Consider the following 10,875-nt stretch of genomic DNA (forward strand, 5'->3'; position numbering starts at 1 on the left):
AAAGTCGGCTAAAAAACCGCGCCCAAGAACAGATGGGCTGGCCTAGCCCAGCTCAGGTTGCGATATTTCTGGTTGCCCAGCGCGAACACGAGCTCCGCTGGGCTTTGCCGTTCCCGTGGCAGGCAGTCCTCACCTCCGCCACGCTCGACTCCGGCGTGCGGCGACCCCCGGCGCCTAACCGCCGGTCCACGGACCTCGCCTGGACGCTTCGCCTCCGCCCCGTGCGCGATCTGGCGCGGGCCGCCGTATAGGGCGTGCCTGGCTGCCTCCGCCGTCTTCTCCGCACGGCCTACGTACTCGACGACAGCAGCTCTGTCCCGACTGCGCCTGCGCGCGCCCTCATCCCCGACGCCGCCTGACTTGCGGCGCCCTCGGCTGCTCCCGCAGTCCTCCCTTAGCCGCGGCGCTCGTCCACCTCTCCCCGAGCTTTCGCAGGTAGACGCCGCCCGGCATCCCCATCGTCTCCTCGAGCTCAGGCGCACGCAAGCTGTTCGATTCATTGACCCAACGGATGTTTTATCTTTTTGTGGGCGAGAGCGCTGTCGCGAAATGGCCTCACGGATAGATGTTGCTACGGAATTGAGCCACGGTGCCGTTTGCGTGCGTGTTGTCAAATGAACCCTCCTAATGATGTGTTAGATGTTTGTTTGTGGTTTGTTCTTGCATAGTCTGCTGTCGTTGCTTCTACCCTCAGTTCTTGCTTCCGTATAATCTTCTATGTAAAGGATTAAGTTCTTGCTTACATTCAGAATTTGTGGTTTGTGGTTTGTATGATCTTCTACGTAATGATTCAGTTCTTGCTTCCATATAATCTGCTTCTCTAATCCCTTCTTGTATAACCTGCTCTGTAATGATTCAGTTTCTGCTTCCATATTCTGTTCCTGTATAATCTGCTCTGTAATGATTCTGTTCTTGTGAATAGTTGCAGTTTGGAGTGTGCTGGGTTCAGGATCAACCTTGCTCCCCCTTGACACTCAACCAAGTTGCTGTTCCGCTTAACGGCGACACGCATCTCCGCCGCTCTCCTTAATTCCACGGGACTGGAGTGCCCTCTTCCCAAACGCAGGTGATTAGCTCACCACCCAAACTGGCCGTGGTTTGTCTCTTCATAAATCTAACCTTGGCGCTCAAGTCTTGCTTGTATTCGTGTCTACAGCCGCATTTCTCACCGCTGTCGCTGGAACCTGCTGCTCTGTGCGTTCGCCTTCCAGCGATAACATGTATGTGCTTTTCTTACTTGTTTTCCTTCATTTAAGCTGGTCGCCGAAGCAATTCAATATGGACAGCTTGCTGCTTTGTTCAGTTGACCTGACTTGACAACGGAGCACCATGCCGGACAGGAGAGGAGTGACTCTGCTGGAGGACCTGCCTGAGGTAATCATTGATGAGATACTCAAGCGATTGCCGCCCAAGGATGCCGGCCGCTGCCGTGCTGTCAGTACGTCGTGGCGCAGTATCACCTCCACGCCTGAATTTATGCTTGAAAACCACCGGCACCAGCCATCGCTTCCCATCATCGACGGGCGTGGGCAGCCTGCCAGTTTCGTCCTCTTCCGAGGAGCTGACACCGACGCCTCCAATCAACAGCTCTGGCCCTTCATCCCAGGTCTCAAACACTACAATTTAAAGCCTTCGCTCGTAGTCACCTGTGATGGCTTCCTCATCCTGCTACAGCAAAACAAATTCTACATCTACAACCCGGTCATGCGCAAGCGTGCTCTCCTACCGTACCCTCAAGCTGGGAAAAACGAGTGCAGCAACATAATTGGTTTCTACCGGCACCAGCTAACTGGAGAATACAGGTTGCTCTGGACCACATTCCGTCCTCTGTCGGTGGTTAAATACAGCTTATACATTCTCACAGTGGGATCATATGCGAGGCACGTCAGAGTCAGAATGCCAACAGTCTTGTCACCTTCCGCAGAACATAAGTTACTGGAGGCACTGCGCTATTCGAACTATTGTCCACCACCAGTCCACCTTGGTGGCAGCCTGCACTGGTGTCCTTTTTCTGTTTGTAGTGTCTCCGACATTACTGGAGGCAGCGGAGACATTGTTGTGTTCGACACAGAAGCAGAGTCATTCCGATGGATGCGCAGTCCTGACCAGGCGTACCCTAATAGGAAGTTATTCGACATGAATGGGACGCTTGGTTTCTGGGGCAGCTCAATCAAGGGTGATGCAGGAGGTTGTTTGAGCTTCACCGCTTTGGATATTTGGGTGATGCAGGATTACAAGGCCGGAATCTGGGCCTTCAAATACCGGATTGACCTGTCAAAGGTTGAGGCATCACGGCAACTTTATTTGACTTCTTGCAAAGGGAAAAAGAAAACAACGCTTCATTCAACAGTGCAATGGTTCAATGATATGGCTGTGCTTAACGAGCGTGAGCTGCTGATCATGTTTAATGATAAACATGTGTTGCGCTGCGATACTGATGGCAAGGTCTTAGGTTTGGTGAAAATTGGAAAGAGACAATACTGTATGTCGCTTACTCCCCACCGCTTCCAAGAGAGCATTATTCCAATTCCATCCGTCCCATGAGTTGCCAGAAGATGAGGAACCTTGTTCTCCACGGGGTGTCTCTGAATGTTCAAGACTCCTTGCTGGTTTGCTTTGCCATTGGGCTCAGACCTTGTTTTCTCTTTTCAGTTATTATTGCTAAGAAGCAACAATGGCAATGTCATGATGAGATCTTCGGTGATTGTCAAAAAACAAAATGATGAGATCTTCGGTCTTCCTCGTGTTGTTTGCGTGAATGCTTTTGGCTGACAGGGATGCGCCCTAGCATTTCCTTAGATGTTAGTTACTGCATTTTTAATTGTGGAAATTATATTGTTAGCCTGGATCTCTCCTTGCAAGGCTGGTAGTTTGATCTTTGTTGTTCACAATGTAAACTCTTAGGTACTACTTGTTGCTTATAGGCTATAGCACTCGGTTGATCCTGCTGCTTGTGTCAACGTGTTTTCATCGAGGACATGCTTGTGTCAACGTGTTTTCATCGGGGACATGCTTGCATATATAGCTGCGTGTGTCTAGTGCTGCAAGCTATGATGGAAGAAAGAACCTCTATGCACGTTGGTCATGTGTCAGGAGTATTGGCTGGAGCTTAATTTGCTTGCTGCTTTTTTCATGTACCAGGATTTGACATGTCTTTTTTGGGTAGTAACGATCGACTTGAAGATGTGCTGATCTGGAGCTGGGTGTTGCTCAGCTTGCCTTTTTCTTTCTTTTTGAAGCATTGTGTTGGTATGGCTGTTTGCATTCTTGATGCTTTGTCATTGACTTGTTGCAGAGGCCGGGTTTATCTTTTTTGCATCAGCTTGATACTAAATGCACCCGCAAAAGAAAAGAAAAGTCTGATACTAAATCAGCAACAATTGATATAGATCAGAGTGAGTGTTATTTTTTCCCAAAAATAATAAGCTCCAACGTTTCTGTACATTTTGTTGTGCGGTTGTACATGTTGTTCATTCATTTTCTTCTTATTATTATTAGATTTTGTTTACACTAAGGAGGCGGTAGCCAAGATGGTGTATTGGAATAAGGTTTCTTAGGTCTCATCCTATCTTGACGACGTCTGATACGACGAAGACGAAGGGTTTGTGTATCTAGATCTTTTAGCTCGTTTGATATCATATATGGGTGTGTACTTCAAGGAAAGCAATTGGATGGCCAGGTCCAGTTTCTCAAATCATCTAGACCGGGGATGATAGATTGCAAGCATGTCTTCTCTAGGGTAAGCTCCGACGATGGTTCTTTAATAACTTCTACTAAGTCTCGTCTCAAGGGTTGGGTAGTTATTGTGGTCTTTAAAACCTGACACGTCGAAGTCTCACAAGCGTGTTTGGAGTATTTTTATGCGGGGACTCTTTCCTTTACTATTGATCTAATATAGTTTCGGATTTTTATCATATATGCCATCTGTTGTGTCCTATTACTAGATTTTTCCATCAGTACAGATAGTAAGGGTTCGTTTGGAATCCCACCAGCTCCGGAGAGCTGCGGAGCCGGTAAAGTAACGCTCCGCAAGTATTAACTAAAACTCCACCTACTCCCAGAGTGGAGCTGTGGAGCGGAGTACCTCCGAACGAGGCCTAAGCCCCCAGGAAATCATGCGCTCTCAACGATGTGGGGGGTGTATACGACGCTGTTGTCCATGATTGTTTGTTGGTTCAACGCCGTGTCCTTTCCCTTGAAGCTGCAAGGCCGGGTCTCAGCATCTGTGCACCGAGGTGTGGGCCAACAAGTAATTTGCTCTCCATAATTTATTTCACTTCCCGTTGCGCACTCACATCTTCCTCCACGCAATCTTTCTTTCCCCTCGCCGCACGGAAGGAGGCCACGCCGCGGGTTTAGCAGGTGGCGGGCGCCTCACCCGTGACGTCGCAGGAAGGTGGCGGGCGGAGCAGGACGGCCGCGGCTGCCTCTGCGACAGCGCAGCTGGTGGCGGCGCAGCTGGCGGCGGCGACGACAGGACAGAGTGACGTCGAATGGCCCAGTTAGAACACTAGGATTCATTTGGGAACGTTGTTGCGCGGTCCCACATCTAAGCTCCGGACCCACATCCACGCTGTCCCATGTGTAAACTTTAGACCCAAAACACTAACACCAATAGACGGAATGGACTCAAAACTGTCCGTTTGACCTCGTCATAGTAGTTGCGCACAATCTAGGGGTAAAACTAAGGGCAAAACTGAGCACATGGACACCACTGAAGGCAAAATGATAATTAACCCTTTTTTTAAGTACTCTGCCTATCTTAATGCACGGACGTCCCGTGTTGGATCAGCCGGCTGTTTCCAAGATTTTTTCATATGATTTTTGTGACATGCATTAACATTTTGCTCTCTAGAATTCATTAGTAAGAGCTATATCTGTATCTAGATTAAACTACGGTAAATCTGTTTCCTCAAAAAATAGGATTGCAGATCATATTTTTGCTAAGTTGCATGGAGATATGCAGGTTGTAAATTACTCTAAATACATTATGTCCAGTCCATCACCATCACCCAAATATACGAGCTTTCATAGAATAAGTTACTGTCCTGAAGATCTTTGGCTCGCCCACATGGACCTCATCATCACCAAAACACCAACCTGCAAAGGCATCAAAAGGAACATAAACTATGCTTGCTCAAACATAGAGGTAATTTGGCCATCTGCAGTTGCTAGCTCCATTCAATCTACACAGAATCTGTTAACCCATTGCATGTCCAGAAATAATATCGAAACGCATGAATCAGGGTAGCACACACCAACGTCATTCAGGTGTTGGCAATTAATTAACCTATATAATACACAGAAGGCAGATCGATATCAATGGTCTGCCAGATCGATGGGATTTTCTGAATTTTATTCCCAATTTCAACGACAAGGTGTTCACAAGAACTCCCAGTATACTCAGAGTGATTCACACACAACACTTGTGTGGCAGCAGCTAGATGGGACAATCATGTTTGCTCACATTCATGTCAGTATCACCTTGTCAATTCTCTCCATCAACGAGCACAAATCCACTGTAGACCATTTAGCACAAAATTACATCGAAGGAGGTGGAAATGTAAGTAAATAGATGCCCAAAGCATATACAGAGGTACATAGGCAGGTTTTAAATTTTATTGAAAGACGACATATGGTAGTACTAGTAGACTTCAAACAGATACAATACCATGGACCATCAAACCTTGGCCCTGCGACGCCTCAAGTTTTTCTCCCACGCGCGGTCTTGAGAAGGTCAATCACCACCAGTGGGCAGCTTGCCTCGAGGTGTTTAAAACCCTCCGTCGCCAACACATCATCAAGAGCGGCAGAGGTTCTGATAATGAAATCAACACACCTCGCCTTTAGCTCCGGGCAGTTGTGCTGCTCGGCTAAAGCCAAAGCTGTCGCTGCCGTGTCGACGTTGATGCCACCAGAGAGCTCGCGGGCGCAGATGAGCTTGAGCCTGTCCAGTCCATACCTGTCAGCAGCAGCAAGCAGATGCTGAGCCATCACCGTCGCCGCCTCCGCAACCACGTCCTCCTGCTGTTCGAACTCTGGAACAGAGTCGGTGTAGACGGCATCCGCGTCCACCTCCGCCTGCTGTCTGAATTCCGGCACAGCGTCGGTGTAGATGAACTGAAGAAGGGCCTTGAACACCTCACCCTCCATGTCCTCGATCTCCACACTCTGCGAGGACTTCTCCTTCATGTTTCCAAAGAACTCAGCCATGAAGACAGGGGACCTTGCAGCGAGGATGAGCTTGTGCGCAGCGAAGGATTGGCCGGACACGAGAAACATGACGTCTGCTCCGGTCTCGCTCTCAAGAAGGTCAGCAAATTGCAGGTGCAAGTTAGATGATGGCAGATGCAGTTCTTCAAGTGGGGCTGTTACATCTGGTAGTTCCTTGAGAACGTCAAGGGTGCATTGCACGGTAAAAGAATCATCCTTGACATAACCCGATGCTTCAAACTCATCTTCATTCATCAGAACAACTGTATACGAGGTGTCTTGGGGCTTTCTGAACGTTAGAGACCGACGATCTTCTCTAGATGGTTTAAATACTCCTCTTGGATCTACCAAGCAGCAGCGCAGTATCGTCCTAACAGCACCCGCGCGGGCTTCACTGAGGAAGATAAGGTGTAGCGTCACACATCTAACATTCATACGATTGGGATTCCCGGCCCTTGGATATATACGGATTTCCCACTCATACCCATCGACTTTCCATCTGGATTTAAAGCAATGGTCGCTGCTGATGTCTGTGGTCAAGCTATAGCCCTTGAACTTGAGCAGACGCACTGAGCGCACGACATCGGTGAGGTTTGTGCAGGCCTTTTCCATGGTGAAGGCCTGAGAGTGGTCACAGTTGAAGCTTCTCTTGTGCGGTAAATTTAACGTTTCTGCGTGGGAATGATTGTGGATCAGTACAATTTAGCACTTCTCTTGCGATAACAATACTACTAAAAAACAACTCACCGTGCAAGGCCTGCGGACGAAGGAGCCAAAGGACGACTGGCTGTGCCACCAGAGCAGAACTGGTCCGCTGGCGACGTGCTTCGTGGCGCCGCTACGTGGGCGAGGCCTTGCTTCGGCGTTGCGCCAACAGAGGAGATGACGAGACCGAGGCGAGTCGGCTGGTGTCCCAGCTTCTGCGATGCGGACCAATCTGGGCAAGTCAATGCTCTGGACAAGAGATGAGAGAGTAAGGAGGGCGAAGAGAAGTGCTAAAGAGGTAGAAGAGCAGAGTGTTCACCCAGCAAGAATACACGAAACTTGTGACGGCGACTCGTGTTGATGGTGGGTGACCGGCAGAGTGGAAGGTGACCAGGTGAGATGAGTAGAAAAACGAAAAGATTCACAGGGGCAGGGCCCCTTGAAATGAGAAAGTATGGAAAGAAAGGGACATTTAACAAAGAAAAATCCCCCACGGGAAGAAGAAAAATACCACCACCTGATCCGACCATTTATGCTGCCTAACTGTTTTGTTTTCTTGTTCATTAGGTACTCTACATATAATCATATATTATCTGATAATCATCAAGGAAAACAATACGAACGGTCAACTACAATCATGCACAGACTGAAACTCATCTACACCATGACACACACGAAAACTTATCCGTTTGCAAATCGATCAAAACATGCAAACCGATCAAAACCATGGCCGACATCGTTGCTCCAGCACTTAGTAGTAAAGAATATAGATCAAGGGGCGTGACAGCTCTCAAGGAAAGAAGATGGTCGTGACGCACAAACTCGTATAGCCTGATCGAACAATTGGCTAGTTCTTTGATGATACTTCAGTCCTTCAGATCTTTCGTTAGGGACTCCTTCCATTTCAAGTTCGGTTTACCTCAGTCTCTTTTGACATTAGCAGCACGCTTTAGCCATCCGCTATGCACGGTAGCTTCTTGAGGCCTGTGCTGAATATGTCCAAACCATCTCAGACGATGTTGGGCAAGCTTCTCTCATCAATCGATGCTATCCCAATTCTATCTCGTATATCATCATTCCGGAGTCGGTCATTCCTTGTGTGGCGACATCTTTTTTTTTTTTTTTTGAAACGGACTGTGTGGCCACATTTCAACATGCCCATCTCCGCCACCTTCAAAAAATCATGAACGAGCCATGTGCTCCTAAAAGAATGCCACCGGCACAAAGTCGGTGCCCAAGGGCCTTATTCGCCCCAACGTTGTCTACACAGCTAAGACACTACATTCAGAGACAACCAACAAAATGTCTTGGATCCCCACACCCATTCCCCTACCTTGGTACCGTCCACACTGATCTATGGTTGGTGGCACCTTCGGAACGTCACCTTGAAATAACTTCACATGATGCAATTTATATATGTACAGTTACAAAACAAATGCAGGCCGGGTAACCCACAAAGCCGGCACAACATACTGCACTTTTCCACTTGAACTTATTATAGGGTCTACTTTAACCATAGTCATATGCATGCTTCGTGTTGCCCATTGGCAGGTACCGAAAAAGTAAACAACATAAATATATGGAATTTTGTTCATGATAAAATTTCTAGCTTCTTGTAATAAGAGTCGATGCATCACATATGTCAATTTCTGAAAAAGAATACTGTAAGCTGTAATGAGCTGCTTACACATGACAAATAACATTCATGCGATAATTTCTTAGCATTTACAAGTAACGAACTTGCATGTGCTGCCATACCATCAATTATATTCCTGGAGTTTGGAAATCATCGACTTCCGAGCACGAGCAGTCAAGGCTTGTCCAAGTGGATAAGGCATGAAAACAAACACCAGACTTGCCCTTTACTGAAAAAGAACTCTTAACAACAGTGAAAAGAAGGTTCTTGCCTAACCCTGCACACACTGGTTATGTATCACCGTTGACACTGATAAGTTTATAAGGACAGAGATAGTCAAACAATTTGTGAAAAGAAAATGTCAGATGCAGATATAAGAGGGAACGATGAATATGCAACATTTTGTGCGAAAATGGAGTGATCTCTGGTTTGGATAGAATAAACAGAGATAATTGCAGGGCGCTACCACACTTGGGCATCATGTAACGAATTGGTATCAATAGTCATTTTTTACGTGTCAGTACCATCTCATAGCCTAATTGTTGCAATACCATCCGACAGCCGTCTAACACGTATTGACGATGTATCTGACGTAGCGGGTCCGCATGTAAGTGTCGGCACGAACCGGTTCGGTCGGTCTTTGTGTCTCGCTCGAACCTGGTCGACCGAGCCAGTCGCCTCCTTCCCGCATCAGCTCTTCTTCTCTGCTCGCACTCTGACCCTCTCGTCGCCGAAGCTCGTCGGCCGCCACCACCTCCGCCGCGCCATGGTTTACGAGGATGAGAGTAGCAACGACCTATCGAGCCTGGACATCAGCTCTTCCTCGGACGGCATGATGTACCGGGTAATTTGTAGAGCTGGGGTTAGGTTTAGGTTTTCGGTTTCTTCACATTGGGGATTTATCTCTGTTTTTTGGTTCTTCTTTAGATCCCTGCTAGCATCGACGACGAAGACTACATGGGCATCGAGAATTCTGCCCTGGATGTTTGCTTGGAGCATGGGCTGCCGCCTGAGCGTCGCGTAGCATTCGAAGGATTTGAGACAGGCAGAAGATTTTTAGTGTGTGCTCAGCCGGTTAGTTCTATCTTCTTTAGTGTGAGACATGCATGAAGTTGCTTCTGTTTTTTCTATCTGGTTGTTCCCTGCAATGTTCTAGATGCAACTTAGTTAGATTAGCTCAAAGATTCAGACTATCATTGTTTATTACAACACTGTCATTGTTTATTATAGCACTGTCATTGTTTGTTTAGCTCAAAGATTCAGACTGTCATTGTTTATTACAACACTGTCATTGTTTGTTTAGCTCAAAGATTCAGACTGTCATTGTTTATTACAACACTGTCATTGTTTATTACATCACTGTCATTGCTTGTTTAGCTCAAAGATTCTGTCTTAGTTGGAAGTGCTGAACTTTTGTTAAAGTAGTGGAAGTAGTGGTCATTATTTGTACAATTGCTGGTAATTTTTACAAGTACTGAAGTAGTGGTCAGTAGTTCTGCAATTGCTGTTATTTTCTTACCGGTTCATGTGTGTTTTGTATTGCAGCCACCTCAATACTGTGGTTTTGTTGGGTGGGTAGACCAAGAGTGGCCTCCCACAATGCAAAATGCATTGTTAAAACTGTGGGAAATGTTGGAAGACAACAAGAGTGCTAGGAGGGATGATAATTTGGAGAATTGACTGAAAATTCACCACCTCACAGAGGAGAAAAGAAATCTTGATGCAAACTATGGCAAACTAGTAGAAGATGTGAATCAACTACTCAATGCCCAGGAGGAGAGGGTCTTGGATTTGAGCTACATGAAGGTGAATGGCCATGGTGTAGAGAGCTCTAGTTCTGCTGTGTCTGTCATGAAGTCTGAGATTGAGAAGAAAGAGGCAGAGATAATGGAAGTTAAAGGGAAGTATTCAGTGCTTATGAACCTTGCAGAAGCTCAAGGCAGGGTCATTAGGACCCAGAAGGCAAATCATTTGAAGGAGAAGGAGAAGCTTAGTGAAGAGAACTACAATTTAAAGGTTCAGGTTGATAAACTGTCAAAATCTGAGGACAAACTTAATGATGAAATTGTGGTGCTCAACCTTCACATTGATGGTCTGAAGAAAGGAATTGAGAATCTGATTAAACGCAGGGATGAGCTGAAGCTCCAGATTGCTGATCAGTTGAAGGCATTGGATAAGAACCAAGAGAAGTTGAAGATGATCAGGGACATTTTGGATGGATGAGCTGATGAGATGAAGATGAAGTCCACTATGCTATGGTTGATGTGTTGCTGTGTTGCTCTTTTGTACCAATGTTGTAATGCAAGATGATCAGAATCTCT

At 46.8% G+C, this 10,875-nt stretch overlaps 2 protein-coding genes across 4 annotated transcripts; one reads left to right on the forward strand and one right to left on the reverse strand.

Annotated features, from left to right (window-relative positions):
* The first annotated feature begins 345 nt into the window (after positions 1–345).
* Positions 346–2,977, forward strand: LOC123412083 (F-box/LRR-repeat/kelch-repeat protein At1g09650-like). Of its 2 annotated transcripts, none has more exons than XM_045105029.1 (5): positions 346–435; positions 923–1,066; positions 1,157–1,220; positions 1,304–2,551; positions 2,731–2,977. In XM_045105029.1, the coding sequence occupies exon 4, from the start codon at positions 1,330–1,332 to the stop codon at positions 2,542–2,544; it is 1,215 nt and encodes a 404-aa protein (XP_044960964.1). In that variant the 5' UTR covers positions 346–435; positions 923–1,066; positions 1,157–1,220; positions 1,304–1,329; the 3' UTR covers positions 2,545–2,551; positions 2,731–2,977. The 2 variants fall into 2 exon arrangements, with proteins under 2 accessions (XP_044960964.1, XP_044960965.1); XM_045105030.1 differs by having other exon boundaries at positions 1,341–2,551.
* Positions 2,978–5,441: 2,464 nt separating this feature from the next.
* LOC123408853 (BTB/POZ and MATH domain-containing protein 1-like) lies at positions 5,442–7,300 on the reverse strand. Of its 2 annotated transcripts, XM_045101894.1 has the most exons (3): positions 7,238–7,300; positions 6,961–7,167; positions 5,442–6,884 (listed from the first exon to the last, which is right to left on the reverse strand). In XM_045101894.1, exon 3 carries the CDS (start codon positions 6,823–6,825, stop codon positions 5,704–5,706), a length of 1,122 nt encoding a protein of 373 aa, XP_044957829.1. In that variant the 5' UTR covers positions 6,826–6,884; positions 6,961–7,167; positions 7,238–7,300; the 3' UTR covers positions 5,442–5,703. The 2 variants fall into 2 exon arrangements, with proteins under 2 accessions (XP_044957829.1, XP_044957828.1); XM_045101893.1 differs by lacking the exon at positions 7,238–7,300 and having other exon boundaries at positions 6,961–7,231.
* Positions 7,301–10,875: the final 3,575 nt, after the last annotated feature.

Source organism: Hordeum vulgare, chromosome 7H (genome assembly GCF_904849725.1).
Source record: "Hordeum vulgare subsp. vulgare chromosome 7H, MorexV3_pseudomolecules_assembly, whole genome shotgun sequence".
NCBI lineage: Eukaryota > Viridiplantae > Streptophyta > Magnoliopsida > Poales > Poaceae > Hordeum > Hordeum vulgare.

What these genes read in the sequence shown, in the direction of transcription:
- LOC123412083 (XM_045105029.1), top strand. Translation starts at nt 1,330, where the DNA reads ATGCCGGACAGGAGAGGAGTGACTCTGCTGGAGGACCTGCCTGAGGTA.
- LOC123408853 (XM_045101894.1), bottom strand. Translation starts at nt 6,825, where the DNA reads ATGGAAAAGGCCTGCACAAACCTCACCGATGTCGTGCGCTCAGTGCGT.